At 34.3% G+C, this 22076-nt stretch overlaps 1 protein-coding gene across 1 annotated transcript in view; it reads right to left on the reverse strand.

The window, feature by feature from the left end:
- Positions 1-9919: 9919 nt before the first annotated feature.
- The window catches only part of LOC102605807 (MACPF domain-containing protein At4g24290-like), a 21619-nt gene continuing 9462 nt past the window's right edge, over positions 9920-22076 (reverse strand). The window contains exons 2-7 of the mRNA XM_006339979.2: positions 18244-18482; positions 17179-17356; positions 15707-15775; positions 14690-14876; positions 13361-13527; positions 9920-10817 (exon numbers count right to left, since the gene is read on the reverse strand). Coding sequence (XP_006340041.1) covers positions 10143-10817; positions 13361-13527; positions 14690-14876; positions 15707-15775; positions 17179-17356; positions 18244-18482 — 1515 coding nt within the window. The 3' untranslated portion in view covers positions 9920-10142. The remainder of the gene's footprint in view (positions 10818-13360; positions 13528-14689; positions 14877-15706; positions 15776-17178; positions 17357-18243; positions 18483-22076) is intronic.

Genomic DNA, 22076 nt, shown 5'->3' on the forward strand with positions numbered 1-22076 from the left:
ATAACATGGTCAATGCAATAGAATCTGATTGTGGGAGCTAATAATAATTGACATAAAACCACATGAGCTAAATTTGGAGTCCGATGTATACGCCCCATCGAGAGGACCCAATATACCATGCCAGAGGTATAGAGGCATGACTGGCGTGATCACTGAAATGATGCCTACAGAAGAGACTTACAACCTACGGGGCACTTAGTTCTGGGACTTGAGGGTGACTGACCCCTCGTCAACTCGATATTAAGCTACTCCTAATTGATTATGAAATTAACAATTTATGAATGAATTTATGTAATACTGGATAGCTCAAAATACTGACCTGCTAACTTAAAATGTGACATTAATGTACTAATAATGAAACATTTAAATCTGAGGCATGTATATTTGTAATATCTGACCTAGTATGTCTAATTCACGAACTAAAGAACTACATAGCTAGGGTTCTGAATTCAAGAAAGAATCTAGGCAAAAAAAATACTAAAATCATAGTAATCTGATTAGGAACATTAAAGTAACTAATTCATAATGATATGCTGAAATTCTAGAAACCCTAGATCTAGATAATGAAGAGAATCAAGGATCTGACTGAATTCTAGGGACCTAATGGGTGAAAGGAACCCACTTGTGAAATCCCACATACCTGGTGACAAAATTCACAAAGAAATTTTTCAATTCCGGGGCTGGAACTGATGAAAAATTATTGTGTTCTTGAACTAGGGTTTGGTCGACTTCTTCTCCTCTTTTGTTCTAAGATTGATGAATTTTTGGTGAATGATTGATTAGGTTAGGTTCTAATTTGTTTACTAGGCTAAAACTGACCATAACCACGTAGTTTAGGGGTTAAACGACGTAGTTTAGCGGTCCAACGCATGAGGAAAAGACCAAAAGACCCCTGACTTAAAAGTTGTCGGGGTCATCAACGGTCCAGACCGACAGACCGTGGATGGACCGAGGGTCCGTTCTTGTCAGCCGTCGTTTGGCTTCAGAGACTAGATTCTGGGGTCATGATCCACAGACCAGCCTTAGAAGATTTTTTCTGAGGTTTATGGGGAGGGTTGCAGGTAGTAAACCACAGACCACCAGAACGTACTGTGGGTCACCCTACAGTCCGTGGGTGGCAACTGTTGGTTGCACCTGCAACTTATGAAAAATCTGCATTTTGGTAGTTCTAGCATACGAGGTGTTACACTTTCCTAACAATCAAGAAGAAAAAGACATTTTGCTTAACATATTTTTCAAAAAGATCGTGTATCGGGTTGTATCCAAGTTTACAGTTCACAAATTAAATTTAAAGAAGCCAAAAGAAACAATTATTACTACTTTATCAAAAAAAAAAATTATCAAAGGAAAGAGTTATCATTACAAAAAAGAATGATCTTTAACGGTAATTAATAGCATAATTGTCGTTAAATATGTATTTTCAGAGGCAGTTGGTACTCTCTATAAATGTCTCTAAAGTCTATAGCAACATTGAATGTAATGACAATTAACTAATGACGGTAAATTCTCTAGCACTCTTCATTAATGTGCATATTTACTGCCAATAAAAAATATTCTTGTTATAGTTTATTTTGGACATTTGTTAGTTTCAAGAAAACTTGATCTCTTATTATGCCCAAAAAGAAGAGACGAAGAATTAGTTAACTTGCGATAAAAGAAGTGGACTAGTTGTCTCTATACTAATATTCTAGGAAGAGTGCAATGACATACAAAATATTTGTACCTAAGAAAAAAATCAAAATAATATACTAACTGTGGCAAGCAAGAGAACAATTTGTTTGGTTCTTTTAACAAACTTCATCATTGGTTCAGTATTAGTTATCACATTATCAAATATAGCACAACCCACAAGCAATTTTCTCAAAAATTATATGAAGAAACTTGTATAAAGGGACAACAGAGAAGATAAATTTTCAATAATCCTCACTGGAATTTCTAACAAAGTTAAAAAAAAAAGTCACCAAAATAGCAAAAAGAAATTGCAATAGATACATGAATAACTATAACTTACAGTAAAATATTAAGCTTCATGAAATAGGAGGAAAAAAACTTTGAGTAATGAAAAACACTTCATAAAAAGCTTAATTAATGTATTTGAATTCGATTCCCCTATAGCAAAAAAAAAAACTACAAATAATAGTAACAGACAAAAAAGTTTTGATTACTAAAGAACCAAATGTAATGAATCAACAATTTCAGCAGCATTATGAGTTGTGGACTGAGAGGTGCAAGAGTAGTAATGTGGGATTGCAATTGAAATCAATTTTCTTTGTTTATATGAAGAAACCTGTAGAAAGGGACAACAGAGAAGATCAATTTTCAATCATCCTTACTGAAATTTTTAACAGAGTTAAAAAAAATCACCAAAATAGCAGCACAAAATTGTCATAGTTACATGAATCACTATGACTTATAGTAAAGATTAAGCTCCATAAAATAGGAGGAAGAAATCTTTGAGGAATGAAACAAACTTCATAAGAAGCTTAATTAATGTATTTGAATTCGACTACCCTATAGCGGAAAAAACCCTACAAATAATAGTGGCAGAAAATCTCTCTATTTATAGACAACAAAGGGTAGTGTGAACAAATGCTTATTGTGCCTTATCGGAAAGGTCACAACTCTTTGGAAAAGTTACAACCCTTCAGAAAGGTCATAACCTTTCATAAAAAGTCATATTTTTTTATAAAAGTCGAACTCTTCATAAAAGTCGCAACTATTCATAAAAGTTACAACTTTTCATAAAAGTCACAACTTTTCATAAAAGTCACAATTTTTCATAAAAGTCACAACTTTTCATGAAAGGAGAAGGCTAGTTTTGGAAATAAATAGATTAAAAGAGAGTTCTGGTTTGTGATGGCGCCACGCAGGCGGACCTAGGGTTATCTTATATATATATACTAGGAAAATTACCCGCGCAAAGCGCTGAAATTTAATATCATCGAATTTATAAAATAATAGTTAAAACCTATCAGTCAATAAAGTTAAAACACTATATTATAATACATACAAGATTACGTGGTAATAAACATTAATAATATAAAGGAAAATGAAAATTATTACATCTTATCAATTATCCTTAATAACATAAGCATAAATTAATGATTGTAAAAATACTATACCATGATCTATAACATAAGCAATGGTGTCAGTGAGCCACTCAACAGGAGCAAAGTACACAAATATTTAATTGTGAAGAAAAAGAAGAAGAAGAAGATGAGGTTCAGAATTTTCGTTGTTTTAAAATGAGAGGAAATCCCTCTATTTATAGACAACAAAGGGTAGTGTGAACAAATGTTTATTGTGCCTTATCGAAAAGGTTACAACTATTTGGAAAAATTGCAACCCTTCGGAAAAGTCACAACCTTTCATAAAAGTCACAACTTTTCATAAAATTCGCAACTCTTCATAAAAGTCGCAACTCTTCATAAAAGTCGCAATTTTTCATAAAAGTCACAACTCTTCATGAAAGGGGAAGGCTAGTTTTGTAAATAAATAAATTATAAGGGAATTTTGGTTTCTGGTGGCGCCACGTAGGCGGACCTAAGGTTCTCTTATATATATATATATATATATATGCTATGATATGATATATGATCACGTTATTTTTATCTAGTTTCTAAACATGTAATTTTCATATAAAGTAAAATAAATGATTTCTAATAAAAAAAATGTCATTTACTACTTTACTCATTTTCATCATTCATCATTCTTTTTGTGTTTTGAATAGCAACAATTCCCATCTTTACAGAAGCTAGATCTAAGGGGTGTTGACCATATCAGATGTGATTTCAAATCATATCTGATATGATTCTAAATTATTCGGGACAATATTCTAATTTAACTAAGCACAATCACACCATTGATATTGTGCAAGATATGATATGATATTGTGCTAGAATCATGCTTGTACCTTTGTATATAAATAGTGGATAGTTTATCAATTGTAATCAGAAGAAATGCAGAATAGTTTTCAACTCTTTTTGGTCTCTGATTTCTCAATTGTTATCATGGTATCAAGAGCCTAATTTTTTTTTCCAGAAACTAGTTTAATTTGCTCCTTATTGTTGTTTGATTTTCTATCATCGGATATCTCTTGTCTTTCTAATGGAGTCACATTCTCACGACATTTTGTCTACCAAATTTGATGGAAAAAATTATCTGATGTGGGAATTTCATTTTCGAATCTTTGTTCAAGGGAAAAGCTTGTTTGGAATCTTGAATGGATCAACAACTGAGCCAAATGAGGACAAGGAAAAACAAGTTTCGCACGCTAACAATGCTCATGTAATTTTGTGGATCCTCAATTCTGTACATTCAGATGTTGCACTCAGTCTGCGTCCATCAACTTGGCAGCAAAGATGTGGAAGCATCTCAAAAAGGTATATTCTCAATGTAATCATGCTCGGGATTTTGAGTTGGAACATACTCTTTCGGAATACAAACAGGGAGATCAAGACATTCGGAGTTATTATTCGGGACTTATGGCAATCTGGTCAGAACAAGACCAAAGCTTTGGAGGAAACCTTTCTTCCACAGGCTTCAAGGAAGTTATGTTGGAGAGGAAGAAGACTCGAGTTGTCCAATTTCTCATGAAATTGAGACCTGATTTTGAGCCTAATAGAGCTAACATTATTAACAGGGAAAATCTTTCAGACATCGATGTCATTTTTGGAGAACTCATTTGTGAGGAGACGTGCATCAATACTCTGGCATCCATGGATTCTTTCTACACAATTGACGCAGCTATGTATACATCAAAAGGTGCCCATAAATCATATACTCAGAGCTCATTTCAAAAGTCTGGACCACAATGCTTTGAGTGCAAAGAGTATAGCCATATTGCGTCACATTGCAAGAAAAGAAACATATGCAATTATTCTAAGAAGCTTGGCCATATAATTCTGGAGTGCAATCGACGCCCAAACACGCGTCAAACCAAGCACAAAGCTTATGAAGCGTCTGAAGCTTATGTGAGTCAAGAAGATATCACACCATCTTCTTTGGATCCGAAAGCACTTCAAAAGATGATACAAGATTCAGTTGCAGCTGCTCTCCCCGGGCCTATTTCTAGTGCTCTCATTGTTGCCTATCCTGGTAAGAATTTAAATAAGAATTCAAAAGTTTGGCATATAGATTCGGCTACGTCTAACCATATGACAGGAGATATCCATAATTTACACTCTTTATCAACTCCATTAGAAAATCATATTATTTTCACAGTCAATGGTGATACTTTACCTGCCTCTAAGATTGGAAAATCATGTTGCTTCTCTAATGTCCTTTTTGTCCCTAAACTTACTGTTAATCTTATTTCGGTTGGACAGTTGGTGGAACAAAATTGCCTTGTTGTTTTCTCACATGTTGGTTGTGTTGTTCAGAATCTGGAGACAGGGAAGGTAATCACCAAGGGTCGTAAAGTTGGGAGAATGTTCTAGTTGTCCATGTCTGAAACACCTCACCATGCATGTTATTTGTCTACCACTAAAGGAGACATCACTAACTCAAATAAATTGTGGTACTTGTGGCATCATCGTCTTGGACATCCACATGCTCAAAAACTTTCTTCCATGTTATAGTATTGTCTTCATTTGAATAAGAAATCATGGGTTTTGTCATCAAAATTGCCTTGTGAAAACTGTGCTAAATCCAAAAGTCATAAACTGCCTTTTCCTTGTAGTACTACTTCATACGACTCTACTTTTGATTTGATTCACAGTGATGTATGGGTCCTGCACCAATTTCATATGGATTGGGGTATCGATATTTTATCTTGTTTATTGATCATATTTCTCTATATACATGGGTATTATTTTTTAGAAACAAAAGTGAAGTTCCTAAAATCATACAACAATTTGTCATCTATGTTGAGACTCAATTCAATAAATGAATTAAAAAATTTCGATCTGATTCAAGTGAAGAATACATGAAGTCAGAACTCATAGATTTTTTCAAAGAGAGAGGCATTACTTCGCAACACTCTTGTCCATACACACCTGAGCAAAATGGGGTTGTAGAAAGAAAAAATAGGCATGTTCTGGAAACCACATTAGCTCTTCTCGATACATCAAATGTTCCTAAAATATTTTGGGTTGAAGCCATCCAAACTTCTGTCTATTTAATAAATAGACACACCATTACCATTAACAAAGATGATATTATTCCATTCTTTTTGGTAAACTCTCTGATTATTCTCAACTAAAAGTTTTTGGTTGTGTGTGTTTTGTCCATTTACCTAGCTATGAACGTCATAAATTATCTGGTAAAGTTGTGAGGTGTGTTTTCCTGGGTTATAATGATGTTCAAAATGGATATCTTTGTTATGATTCTTTTAGACGACAATTGCGAGTTTCCAGACATGTAATTTTCTTTGAGCATCTGTTTGCTTACCCTATTACCTCTTCAAAAAAATCAGACTCTGTCTCATTTCTGCACAAGTTTGAGAATCAGCATGAACAAAATCTCACATCTCCCAATGAAGACCCTAATGGTATTACTGATGATCCTGGTCAATCAGATGCATTCCCTAAGGATAATTCAGGTAATAGTACTTTGTCACATAATTCATTGAATACCTCTTTCACTGACTCATCTGACAACAATGATTATTCTGATGGTGAACCTTTACCAAGTGACCAAATAAATTCTTCCATTCCTTCTTTTCGTCACTCTGAACGTAAAACATCTGGCCCAGATCGATATGGATACTCTTCTGGTATATACGGTCGATCGTATGCATTACTTGCTACTTAGAATTCTATTTTTGTTCCAACTACTTACCAACAGGCATCAAGTCATGACTGCTGGAAAAAAGCAATGGAAGAGGAACTTTCGACTTTAGAAGAAAATCATACATGGGATTTGATATCTAAACTGGTTGAAGCTTATGTTATTGGGAGCAAATGGATTTATTCTATAAAAATGAAGTCTGATGGAACATTAGAGAGGTACAAAGCTTGACTAGTAGCTCAAGGATATAAACAAGAATATGGCTTGGACTATGAGGAGACTTTTGCTCCTGTTGCAAAGATGACGACAATTCGTGTGTTGCTCACTATAGCATCCATCAAACGGTGGAAACTTCATCAAATGGATGTGAAAAATGCATTTTTGCATGGTGAACTACATAAGGTTATATACATGAAGCCTCCTCCAGGGTACAACCAAGCTCAACCTGATATGGTTTGTCGTCTTTGAAAATCTCTTTATGGTCTCAAGCAAGCACCACGTGCATGGTTTGAGAAGTTTTGATCTACCATCATAAATGCTGGATTTTCTCAATTTGTTTTTGATTATTCATTATTCATCCGGCACTCCAATACTGGTATGAAAATTTTACTATTGTATGTGGATGATATTATTAAAACCGGCAATAATGAGAATGGAATTGTACAGCTCAAGAATCTTCTTAATGCAACTTTCAAAATGAAGGACCTTGGCAAGTTAACATATTTTTTAGGGTTATAGGTTGAATATTTGCAGGATGGTATCATGCTAAGTCAAAGGAAGTATGCAGAGGATCTTGTCACACAAGCATTTCTAAGTGATCAGAAAGTAGCTCACACACCTATGGAGATCAATGTGAAGTACAAAAATGATGATGGTGACCCTCTTACAGAACCAACATTGTACAAGAGGTTCATTGGTTGTCTAATTTATTTGACAATAACAAGACCTGACATCTCTTATCCAGTTCAAGTCTTGAGCCAATTTGTTACAAATCCTTGCCAGCATCATTTTTCTGCCCTCCTCAGAATCATTCGCTATGTTCGGAGTACAATTAATTGAGGTCTTTTCTTTCATTCAACATCATCTCTAAATCTCGAAGGGTATGCAGAGATAGATTGGGCAGGATGTCCAAACTCTCAAAAGTCTGCGACAGGATGGTGTATGTTAATCGGATCATCACTTGTCTCATGGAAGTGCAAGAAGCAGCTAAGAATTTCAAAATCATCAACGGAGGCAGAATATAGATCAATGTCAACCGCTTGCTCTGAAATTGTGTGGATACATCGATTGATGGCAAAACTTCATATCTCTCTTGATGGCTCCACTACATTACATGCTGCCAATACTAGTGCAATACAAATAGCAACAAATCCAGTCCACCATGAGAACACAAAGCACATTGAAGTGGACTGTCATTATATTCGAGAACTTGTTGTTGATCAAGTCATTAGTCTTCAACATATCACGTCGCATGATCAATTGGCAGACTTGTTTACAAAAGCGATGACAAGGAGCATACACCAATTCCTATTATCCAAATTAATGCTTCTTGATAAGTAGCATCAATTTGAGAGGGGATGTTGACCATATCAGATGTGATTCCAAATCATATCTGATATGATTCCAAATATCTAAATATCTTATATGATTCTAAAATATTCGGGACAATATTCTAATTTAACTATGCACTATCACACCATTGATATTGTACAAGATATGATATGATATTGTGCTAGAATCATGTTTGTACCTTTGTATATAAATAGTGGATAGTTTATCAATTGTAATCAGAAGAAATACATAATAGTTTTCATCTCTTTTTGGTCTCTGATTTCTCAATTGTTATCAAGGGGCTCCAAAAGCCTGAAGAAAACACCAATTTCAAGGGGATGCCAAATTTGGCGTATCTGTATCTTTGTGGATGTATGGTGTTGAAGAGGTTCAACATTCCCTGAGATGTTCAGAAAACTCATTGAGTTAATTTTGTATGATTGTGAAAGGCTTGAGAGGTTTCCATATGTCAATGTTGAATCGTAAATTAGTTAACATCACAGCTCACTTGATTCCCTTATGTGATGATGAGATGTCGTTGATGACCCGAAAACTTGCCTTATCCAACCATTCAAAATATGATATATTTTTTTTTTTGTTGGTACCTCTTGCTGGCTTATGGGAAAATGGAAAAACACCAAATGACTATGACATTATCAGTTTATTTTTTGGAGAAATGAAGTTTTTTGGAGTTCGTTTGTGGTATAAAGATGAACCTGAGTTTTGCATTAGGATAAGGAGGAGCAGATACGAACATAATAAGGAGACTGGCCAGTTACTCATGATTAATAGCTTTCCTCATCATTAATATCTTTGCTCGCGCCTATTGTAACCTCTCGGGAGAATCGATGACTCTTCTGTTTGCTGACAAGTAGCTTGTCCAAAATCCAATTGCATATGAATTTGCGCCAACAAGAAAATGGTCACTCTAGCATAAATAGTCCAGAGCAATTACACTACTTTTAGTAGTCAATGTTAGTTGAAATTAGCTAGTAGTATTAAGTTTAAGTGTTTTAAGTAAGTTTTAGTTTTTTTTTTCATCCAGCGTCTGCTATCCGTCATAGGGGCTCCAGTTAATGCAAGTTTAAATGCCAGAGACATGAATTAAAACCACTATAATTTTGGCGTTCTAATTTTGGACCTATTATTTTAAAATTTTAACTGTTTTCAATGATAAGAACTTAAATGTCAAACTAATCAAATTTGTATCTTATATTCATCTTTTCATAATAGTGCACACATCATCTCGAAATCCTAAATACGCATCTAAAAAGAGCAAAATAATAAATGGAAGAAAAATAAAGAGAAAAATGACAAAAAAAAAGACGGAAAAAGTAAAGGTTGAGAAAAAAGAAAAATAAAGAAATGAAAAAAAATGAAGAAAAAGACATAAATGTTGAGAAACAATTGATCATGAAGAGTTGTATAAAAATATTTGAAGTGTAGAAGGGTAAAGGTGTAGTTGTTCTATATATAAAGAGGGAGAAAGGCTAGTCTCTAAAAACTTTTCTTATACGAGATATAAAATTTAAGACCACACACTTTGAGGGACACCTGGTGTAATTACCTGGAATTTTTCCCAAGGTTATTAAGTTAAGAAGCCAAAAGTCATAGTAAGCAATTAAAATACAAAATAGAGTAGACAAACTAATTTCATTGCCAGACTACAAAGAGATTTCCCATTTTCTCTTTTTTTGTCCCCCCATAATAAAGAAGATGATCATTTTACAGACTGCACATTAATAAAGCAATTCATACAAGAGAAGTTCCCAAAATCCTATTATTTATTTTTACAGATATATAATAACAAAAATGCTAAGTTAACTGTAGAAATTTTTTGTTTCTTTTTCTCCCCCTATACATTAGCCTTGCAATGACTCCTCTTCATCTGGCAAGACAACAGCTAGTAAAGAGAACTTAACACGAAGAGAAATCTTAGCCTTGTCGACTACAAGCCTAGCCCCGGACACCATCCAGTAGCCAGGTTGATCCTGGGGTCCTCTCATCATCTCTGTCGTATCAACAAACTTCAAGAGTCTTCGGGTTTGTGCTGACATTGGAGGTCCATCAGGATAAAGTGCAGAATTTATGTGAACTTCAGATGGTCGTGGCGGTGGCTTTTGAGCGGAGGAAAAATGAGAACTTATAGTTGAGATGATTCCAGATTTTTCGGCGATAACAGGAGAACCATCCCACTCAGGTCTCTTTATGACTGTGGCACCAATGACTTTAGAAAACCGAAGGCGTAAAAAAAGAACATTTCTCAGACCAGATTCTCTAACTTCAAATTGGGCCCCCGTGACAATGGAGAGATCATCAGATTCTATGGGTGCAGTGCATACATGTGAAAAACTTTTCCATTGGACCTTCTCATGATACCTTTGGTCAGAGGAGCTGCTCGCATAGCCATATGATTCATTTTGAAGCTGAAGGCTTTTTGGCAAGGATGAAAGGTGCTGCAAATGGATTGCTAAGCAATTGTTTCTTTTTCCTTCCAAATACAATCGGAGGCCGGTCACTGGCTTATCCAGATCCACCTATTAAAATGGTACAGCCAAGGAGAATTTCATTTTTAAAAAAAATAGACACAGACAAATAAAATGTACAGCATTGATTGGCCGTACATTAGGCAACTATCGTTCAAAAAAGTCACAAATGTAAGATGAAACAAAATGTATTAGACCATCTATCGACACAAATTAATCATGGGAAGTAGACAAAAATATAATTGTCGATCCCATTGTGCTTCCCACCATCCCTCACTCCTCATGCCCCCAAAAAAAGAATTATAAGGGTGTGAAACTATAATAAAGACTACACAGTCGTTTATCAGTATAATGTACAAAATTTGCATACTAGTCCTCAGAACTATCTCCAGAAAGCTGTTCAGAGTTCAGCTAGTGTCAAATTGAAGCATACTGGGGAAGCTTGGCATGCATAGAATAAGTCCCCAAAATCTGGATAGCATGAACCAGAATGTGATCACAAAATGCAAACCTGAAATAAGGCAGGCTCCTGGAGACAGAACCATAAACTAGAAATACTTGCATTCTATGATGCAAGGCCACACAAGTAATTTGACCAGTAGTATATTGATTAATCATATCAGCAGCAGAAACACCACTCAGAATGGAACACAAGTCTTCGGGATCACTAGATATTGACAATGAAGGCATTGATAGCAGCGCTCCATTAAAGTTGAGTTTTAATGCAACGAGCTGAATAGAGTCCTACCTCAGCGCCTAACAATCTAAGGATAGAAAAGAACCCAATAGAGTTGGTGCTGTGTGTTAGTAACAGGAAGGATCCTTATATTTTCTAAATTAAGCAGGTAGGAAAAGATACGTTTCATCTTCTCATAGGGTTGCCATTTTGTGACCTAATTGGGGAGCTTGATGCAAAGTAATTTTTGATAACTGTTGAACAATACAAACAACAACATACCCGGTGTAATCCCACAAAGTGGGGTCTGGGAAAGGTTGAGTGTACACAGACCTTATCCCTACCTCAGAGATTGTTTCTGATAGACCCTCGGCTCAAGAAGAAACAGGCAAAACAGTCCAAAAAGAGAATCAACGAAAGTGCAAGCATAACGAAGCATTCTAAATAGTAACTACAACAAAATAATACAATAATCGAAGTACAAGAAATATCATATCGTAACAGAAATCGAAGGACAACAAAACTATAGGAGTAATACTAAGACTACTATGATGGATAGATAGCAAGACAATTCACTACCACCTACCAACCTCCTACCCTAATTTGTGTCCTCCATAACCTCCTATCTAAGGTAATGTCCTCGGTAAACTGAATCAATGTCATGTCCTGTCTAATGTCTTCTCCCCAAAACTTCTTCAGCCCACCTCTACCTCTCCTAAAACCATCCATAGCCAACCTCTTACACCTGTACAGGTCAACAATGAATCTCCTTTTCACATGCCCACAGTCTCGCTTTCCGCATCTTGTCCTCCACCGAAGCCATTCCCATCTTGTCTCGGATATCTCATTAGACTCATTTCTAATCCTGTCTCTCCTAGTATGGTCATACATCCATCACAACATACTCATTTCCGCATCTTTCATCTTTAGAACGTGAGAGTTCTTGACTGGCCAACACTCCTATTCTATCCTGCATCACTTATTTCAACTGCTGCTCCAAATGAACTGCTTATTCCACTCTTTATTGATTCTACTAAAGAAGTGATTAGAAGATGGAGTCAAAGAAGGGTGGATTACAAATAACACAAACAGTTAATGATTGCATAGCGTAAGGCACCATTGAACTCTCGAGAGTGAAAGAAGTCCATATTTCACATCCAAGGGATCATATTTCTTAATTGTTACATTTTCATGCATACATGATACTCCTTTCTATATACATGAAGTTCAAAAATCAGTCCTTCACCTAGTTACCCAAATCTATTATAAGAGAATCAACAGATGATGATTGGACTGATTTTGTAGAAATGGAACTGCATTCCATTGGTTTCCTATTTTCTTTTTGTGCTCTTGACATATCACAGTTCGTTTGTAAAATTTATTTGCTCATACAATACTATAACAAGACCATGAATAACCAAGAACTGAGCAATTTAATGACTGTTCAAGAAGGTATCTATGTTTATCATTAATTTTTGCAATTCCATGATCCAATCCATAGAGCAATGTTTCAACTGTTGTCCATTTACTATGTTTATCCTCTTCTGTAGTATGCTTTATATCAGCCTTTCTCTAACATAGTTTAGCATTTGCATAATATAGCCTCATATCAAAATATATAAACATATGATTCACTTTGAAAAAAAAAACAAAGGATTTACTACAAACTCCTTTGAGAGACGGAATAGCTTCCCAGCTGTTTAAGTATCAAATCGAGCATCGTAAGAAACAGTTCAATGAAAGAGTACTTCATGAAACCTGGTAATCTGTAAACATTGTTTTTCTATGATCTGATAAAATCTAACACAGATCAGAAACTGGATTTGACGTAAAACATTTTAAAACTGAAAATTCATCAAAATAATTCATGAAGTTAACATAGCTTCCCAAGTAATAGATGAATAAAGCTGGAGATTACCAGAGTTGTATTAACATATAACTTGGGGCCCATTAGACTGAACTTCAGAGTTGCACCACTTTGCTGCTTCCTCTCTGGACCAAGAGGAAGTTCACCAAACACTGGTCCCCATTGCCTTGGAAGCTGGAACTCCAAAAACTGATAAAGCTCTTCAATTGGTGGTTTATCTGTATGCCATATACAACGATCAAATGGGTTGTCTAAAAGTTACTTTTGAGTTTAGCATAAGGGTGTGCATCGGTCGGTTCGGTTCGGTTTTATGTATTATCGGTTCGGTTTTCGGTTTTTAAATACGCTAAACCAATAACAAACTAATAACATATTCTTTATCGGTTTTTGGACATTAACGGTTCGGTTTTTGGTTTACCCAATAAGAAAATGCTCATAAAATAAATATATGCTTTCTCACTTCTCTAACAATTTGGCATGATACAGTGAGACAAGCAAATCAACTGTAAATGCTTTGATATAGTGAAACAAGAAATATAATGAGAAATTGCATCAATAAGAGTAGATGTAGTACGAAGGTTACAACAACATGTTACAACCAAAACATAATATGGAATTTCTGATGTGAAGTACAAGTACCATGACGTGTGAAGTGTGTAGACCGTAGTGTAGAGTACTGATGTAGTGTTTAGTTATGTTAAATTATTAATATTTAATATTTATTAAGGGTATAGTAGTAACTTACTATTGTCTTAATGGGTTATTGGTTTCCCCAATAACCCAATACTAAAAACCGATACCAAAAAGATAACCCAATAATTTTTTTTATAAAACCATTAAAAACTCGTTAACCCAATAACCCAATAGCAATGACCCAATAACATTTTTTTCGGTTCGGTTTATTGGTCGGTTCGGCTTTTGCATACCCCTAGTTTTGCACGAATAGCTAAAAGATGGTTCCTGTGCAAAAACACTCAAATCATGATATTTGCCTTTCCTAGAAGGCAAAATATGTGAGGAGCTTAAAGCTTATATTCTTAAAACATCTACAGCCATAAGTTCACAAGAGTCATCTTGTTTCTAGTATATCAGGAGTTGTAGATTACTGGATTTATGAATTGTGATAATTTGGAATTCAGTTTCCTCCATAAAGGTCTAGCTAATTAATGTGTCCAAATATTAACTACACTTTTGGCCAATTCAAGGTTTTGCTGCATTCCTTTAGTTAACTCTAATTTGTATTTATTTAGACAGATCTTTCTATCATTTAAAGCCAAACAAAGATTTAGCTATACACCTAAGAGGCAAGCAGCAAAGTCTTTGGTTAAGATGAATCAGGAAACAGCAGCCCATATTATGCAAAAGATATACAATACTCACAACGTATGTACAAGTTAATCGCATGGCTCAAAAAACCACTGCCATCAATCCCGCTCAATAATGATGATATTGGAATTAATGACATTGAAATCACGTCTGGTTCAACTGGAACAGTTTGACACCACCTTTTATGTGGGATATTTCTGATACGGCTTCCACCTCTCCTCCCCCAGAGGAATGTAATATCCTGATGTCAAAGAGAATAGGTAAAAGTAGGGATTGGTAAAGGAAATGAGAAGATTATGGACAACCAAATAATGAATACAATATTGACATATGAAGAAACGGAAAGAAACTTGAATATCAAATTGGAAATGGCAGGAAGAAATGAAACATCCACCCAACCAGAGTTTGAAAAGGCACTTTAGGGTTTCACTGATGGCAACAAGGCGAAAATCAGAGCAATCAGAAAACCTAAATAAGAGCTAAAATGAAAGTTATGATCTCAAAAAGAGCAGTGTCAAACCATAGTAGTTCATTGGATGTTCTTCATATACAAAAGAAAAAGGATGAAATATCAGTTTGACTGACTAATAAGCCTTCCTCAAACTAGGAGCAGACAACCACTTACTCACACTAGAAGCCCAAAAATGTATAAACCCTTATTTTATACTACGAGAGAGAGAAGTTACTAATGAGAGATGTGCTTTACCCTTATTGTGTTCCATAGAATTTTCCCTTTAGATTAAGATCAAAAGAGAAAAAAACAACCCGCGTACCCGCACCGCCCCACATGTTTTTCTCCAAAAATATTTTATATCCGCCCTGCAAAAACTCTAACCCGTACTGCCCCGCACCGCACATTGCCATCCCTAACGTACACTCTACTCTCCCCACACCCTACTTTGTGGGATTATACTGGTATGTTGTTGCCTTTTACTGGATTAACCTGGGGTTATATCCATAACAAGTCACAGTCAAATTTTTATAAAACATCTTCAATCAGAAACTGGCAAAGCAAATACAAACTTTAAGGATGCAGAAATTTTGCTTACTAGTATTCATAAGACTTGTTACCTCTTTGTGAAGATGAACTGTTGATGTAGTGGAATCCATAAAGGGCAGCAGTTGTTCACTATTAGCTAGCTGAAAGCAATGAAGCCAAAGTGCTTAAGTTAGAATCACAACATGCTTCCGGTTTTATTAATTGCAAGGCTAACACAACTCTGAAATAAATCCTTTTCTTGAAAAGTACCAACAATTTTAAGAAAAATGGTCCATCTGCTATAACTCTAAGAACCTAAAAGCCTGGATAAAAAGAGACAACATTTTAAGTGACAAAATCTATTTAAGAAAATAAAGCCAAACAGTATAGAAATTTCTGTCGCAGAAAAAGAATACTAATGATTGTAAGTTTCACAAGTTTATTCTCATTGCAATGGCACCAAGAGCAGAAGGGAAGTTGAGGCCCTTCTGCAATCTGCACAGTCAAGTTTCTTGAAAGAACTTTAAGTTCATTATTTGAGTAATTCCATAGCATTGAAGTGCAGAAAGATTGTGCGCATCCCAAGTGTTGAAATGAAATGTTTACTGTCCTTCCGTTAACAATAAGCAGCATCAGAGATACTATACACACTCCCAAGTACAAAATTGTCATTCACATACAGAATTAAATCATATAAAAATGACACTTGTAAGAAAACGATATCAGCTGATAAAGGAATAGTTAGGGATAAAATTTTCACAAAAGTACATATTCAGGAGGAGGAGAATCGAACTTTTCAGCAGGAAGTAAAATCGGAAGCAAAACAATAAGGTTGCCAGGATTATATTTATAATCTGAAGACCAAGCAAAGGTTGAATTACTGTAAAGATGCAGAACTTTTGTGCTAATTGACAACAGAGGAATTTACATATTTTTTCTTCTCCCCGAGTGTCATTTACTTTTATAAGAATCTAGACTATTTACATACCTCTCTGTTATTCGGTAAAAACAGTACCCGCTCTTTTTTTTTTCAATCGGTATGGGAGATGTAGCGGTATGGAAGTAGAAATTCTAACTGCATACATTGAAAAAGTATGCACCTAGATAATATGCTCAATCAGAGGAACCTTACCAAATAAGCAACCAAAAACGAGAATTTGGTTACTGTACAAGCAAAATATAGATGGCTCAAATTTCAATGTGCCCATTAGATACTCAGATAACTTTACGTAAAGAGTCAATCATCACCAGTAAAAAATTTGAAAGAAGCAAAGCAGGTGATCAGGATAAGCAAGTCGAGCCAGCTTTTTTGAGGTTCCCAGAAACAAATATGATCTTCAGATTGCAAGACAGAATGCAATTATAACTTATTGTCAAAAGCTAAAGAAAGATACTAATAGGTGTAGAGAAAACAGACTATTTTAGATTTAACATAAAATGCTAAGGCTGGAAATATTGCAAGGAAATGTGATCCAACATTTTGGACCACTGTCTCTGTATGTGTGTGTGTGTGTTTGTTCGTGAGAGTGGACATCAGAAACCATTTTACCCTATATGTGCTTACCAAAGTAGTGCTGGATTGTACATTTGCATCGCTAAATCTTTCATCTGCCACTTCTTTCAACCTTTTCTGTACATCAGCAGGCTGAAGTGTTGATGAATATTGCTGTTTGACATATACAACATCCTTTCCGCCCATCTTTACACCAACAATAACATGGGTACCATATTTCTCAATAAACCTGGAAATTAAAATCGTTTCCAATTTTTGATGTAAGTCTAAGAATTAATGTTGAGTATGTGACTGAGTAATATGATTTAGCATCAAATTGCAGGCCACAATATATTTTTATTATGTTGATGAAGTAAGGGTGTTTCATTAATAAAGCATCAAGCAGATGCGATGTGTTTAATGTGCAAAACTTAGTTCAAATACATGAGTAGAAACTACACTATGACTAGGGAGCTAATGAAGTCCAAAAATTTATCAGAACTATTAACAGTTACAATGTTGTTCCAGCAAAAAAGAATTACAAAGCAACTAGCTTTGAGGGAATGCATCTTTTGCAGGTCACAATGTCACTCCGGAGGCTCACTATAACGGTAAAATGTAGGCAGTCTCCCACTCCTTTGCCCTTGGCATCTCATCAGTTGATCGACAAGATAACTACTGGTGCGGAAACATTCTTTGCGGGTAGAAAGCTCTGTTATTATAAATACACTGTCATTAGGTGCATAAAGGATCTTACTTCTACTTATCCATGCACAGCTCTAGAATAGGGGAATAACTTCCATGAATACCTTGGGAATTATCAACTTGTTGTATTCAAGAACCTCCCAAGGAACCCAACAAAGATCTCCACAACGAAGATATATAAGATTGGAGGTATTTAAGAAGCTGAGTACCAGAGAATTCAGAAATAAAAGGGTTCCTACATGCTTACGACTTCTTATGAGCAAGCTCTATCTCATTTGTTCATCGATGTGTTACAGTTTTTAAGCCAAATAAAAAGAAACAGGAAAAAACAACCATTAAAAAAGTAGGTAGAAAAACATGAGCAGTGATTTAACGAAAGAGGTTACCTACACCTGGAGGAAATAAAAGAATTAAATGCAAACAACTTCTCACCTTGTCAATGCTACTGGATCCCAAGACGAAGGAATTGCTTGTTTAACATGATCACGCAGTACAACTTGAGCCTTCTCTAAGGCAATGTTATAGAGCGTGATGAAGACCCCATCAAAAGCAAGAGCTTTCGTGTAGGCAGCATCTTTTTGCCAACAAGTGGTATATTCAAAAGCAGCATTGAAATGGCCCGTTGGAATCTTACCAGAAAGGGATAGTTCTTGATTAAATCGCTCGGACATCTAGAAGGATAAAGGTAATATGTCTTAGGAAAATTAAAATTGAACTCAAAATCAAAAATTATTAATCATAATTATATCAGCTTTCCAGTAGAAATTTACTCCTCTTCCTCACCTCAGAAAATCCTTCTTTTTTTGTGTTCTTTCGGTAAAAGGATTAAAAAAAGGTAAAGACACCAAGGAAGTGAATGGATACCCTATATTCACAACTTCTTTTGATAAATATAATAAAAGTATGTAATATGTGGGCAAAGTAAGCACCAGTATACAAGGAGTATACCAAAAGTAGAAAACCTACAAAGTGATAGGTTTTCATGAGAGACACCCAATCATCTATTTAAAAAGGAATACCATGGGTGCATCAAAAGCAAATACTACTTGTTAGTTGTACGAAATTCACTTCTACACCCTCAAAAGCTCTCTTATTTCTCTGTCCAAACAGCCTGCGTAAGTACTAGAGGTGCGACATTCCACACCTTGTGTCTTCTCCTTCTTCCTCCATCCAACTGAACAAAAAATCTTTCAGCACCCGGATCACCGAAAAACCCCCGAACCAATTAAGGATTAACAACTATATGCATAGCAAAAAACTAAAAATGATTATTCAAACCTCAATGTACTGATTACAAGGAACAGAAAACCTTCACAAAGCTAAGGTTGCTAAGCGTCCTCTTCTATCTCATGTACTAAATTGTTGTGTTATTGCATATGGAAATCAATGCTTTATAAAACTGCATGGGACACCATGAGCTTTTCCGTAATAAGCAACATAATTTGTTGTGCTAATGTAATATGATACTGATACGAACACGCTTCAGCATTTTATGGCTCTTTATTTACTATAAGGTTCTTAAAAACTGAAAATTTTCATATATCTTTAATTTTTAATGATCTTTTTAAATTACTAAAGTCACTAGGTCTCATGTAATTTATCTATATCTTCTATATACTACCTTAAAAGCATGAACTCCCAAACTTGAATGTTGAATTACTATAATACCCCCAATTAAAAATATTCAATTTATTTTATTAATTAATTTTATTATATTGAAAGTAGATACCTTTTCAAATTAAAGGATTGTCACTGTTTCAATGAGTTGTGACTTTTCCAAAAGGTTGTGACTTTTTTGACGGGTTGTGACTTTTTCAATGAGTTGTGACTTTTCTAAAGGGTTGTGCCTTTCCTAATGAGTTGTGCCTTTTTTAAAGGGTTGTGACTTTTTCGAAAGGTTGTGACTTTTCGGATAAGGCACAATTAACACCTATTCATACTACTATTTGGTAGCTATAAATAGAGGGGTTTCGTCACACTTTTAAACTACAATTTCTTTAAGTCCTCTACTCTTCTTCTTCTTAAAAAATCTCAAGTGTTATTTGCAAAAAATGATTAAGTTCGAAATTCAACAAAATTCGAGGTACCTCATAAGAAAAAGTTGGTGAAAAAATTGTAGCAAATCATTCATCAATTCACACTCGTATTTTTTCTTACCATTTTCATGAGTTAACAGTGACGAGAAGTTGTGGGAGAGACAATAATATTAAACAGATATGAGAAAAGGCATATGATTTGGGTAAGATATTTCTTCTTTCTTTTTTTATTTTTTATTCTTTTCCCTCAAACGAAGGAGTTTTTTCCTAATTTTTCTAAAACAGTGGGTATCAACGTAGTCCATTGAATTATTAGTTTTGATGTTAAATTCACTATTTCAAAAATAGATTTTCACTCTTACTTATAATATGATAACACAACCATGATAATAATTATTTTTTAATAGATATGTATATAAAAATTAACGGAGAAAGTAAAGTGTTGGTGGCAAGAGATTTAAATCAAATGGAACACTAGAGTGAATTTAGCATGAACATATATTTTCGTCTTCCTTCTTCATTGGCTATGTACTGTTCCATATAATTTTTCTTTATATCACAAGATACACTCCTTACAAGCTATATAAAAATAGATAAGAAAATTTTGATTGATCATAAAATGATCTTAAATCAAATTAATGATTCTATAAATAATACTTTAAAGTTTATTCATCTATTAATTTTTATTATTGAAAAATTTAAATATTTTATATCATGATACAACTTCTATAAGATACTAGATACTTTCATTAGACAACAACTATATGATATGTATGCGGCAGAAAAAAGGAGAAAACTATAATTTCACAAAGATAAGGTAGAATTTTAATGAAATGAAATATTTTTCACCATAGGTGATGTTATTCATATATTAAAATTAAATTGTTCTACTGAAGTATATGTAACCATCATTCATGATAACAACCAAGTACACTTTTTGGTAAAATTACCTCTCTATGATAGCCTTACTTAAATATTAATTGAGTAATAATATTTTGTAAAAGATATGTTGCATATAAAGATAAAATATTGAAATAATTATGGTAATCCTTATTAGTGTCATGCACATATTAAATTTCAAGTATGAATATTTAAGACAAAATTTTCTACTTAAATGGTGTACATCATTTATGTTCATAACCTCAAGAGGAAAGGCTATTGGTGACATTTTTTTGAATGAATATTTTTTTTCTATTTTGTTGGTTAGATTTGTTTACAAAATTGAGTGAAGTAAGAAATAATATTATTAAAGAAACGTCACTTTCTCCCATATTTAAACTTAGAATGTATTTTGAAATGTTTTAATGATATCTGGTCATTTTGATCTCAAAATACAAGTAACTCTATGATAATATGTATTAATAATTTAAAAACAATTGTCCTATGTTTATTCAAAGGGTTGTGACATTTCTGATAAGGTACAATTAGCACGTATTCATACTACTATTTGTTTGTTATAAATAGAGGAATTTCCTCACTTTTAAACTAAGATTATTTTAAGTTTTCTACTCTTTTTCTTCTTAAAAATTCTCAAGTGTTATTTGCAAAAGTTGATTAAGTTCGAAATTCAAAGAAATTCGAAGTACCACATAAGAAAGAGTTGGTGAACAAATTGTAGCAAATCATATAATAATTTTCTTTCTTACGATTTTCATGAATTAACAGTGACGTGAAGTTGTGGGAGAGTGTATAATATTAAACAATTTTGAAAAAAGGCACATGATTTGGGTAAGATATTTCTTCTTTGTTTATTCATTTTTAATTCTTTTACCCTCAAACGAAGGTGTTTCTTCCTAATTTTGCTAAAACAATGGGCATCAACGTAGTCCATTGAATTATTAGTTCTGATGTTAAATCCACTATTTCAAAAATAGATTTTTCCTATTACTTATAATATGATAATATAGTCATGATAATAATAATTTTTTAAATAGATATGTAAGTAAAAATGAATGGAGAAAGCAAAGTGTTGGTGGCAAGAGATTTCAATCAAATGAAACATTAGAGTGAATATACCATGAACATATATTTTTGTCTTCCTTCTTCAGTGGCTATGTATTGTGTTATGAACCTTTAGGGAAGGATCGATTCACAAGGCGATATATAAATCAGCTCGTTAAAGCGAGGCTGAAACCTTAGAATTAATTAAAAGAGAAGTCTGATCTCTTCAGCTCTTCAAACGGAGACTGAAACCTTAGAGTTCAATGGAAGAGAGAACTCTAATCTCCT

This window comes from Solanum tuberosum, unplaced genomic scaffold (assembly GCF_000226075.1).
Source record: "Solanum tuberosum cultivar DM 1-3 516 R44 unplaced genomic scaffold, SolTub_3.0 scf00013, whole genome shotgun sequence".
Classification (NCBI taxonomy): Eukaryota; Viridiplantae; Streptophyta; class Magnoliopsida; order Solanales; family Solanaceae; genus Solanum; species Solanum tuberosum.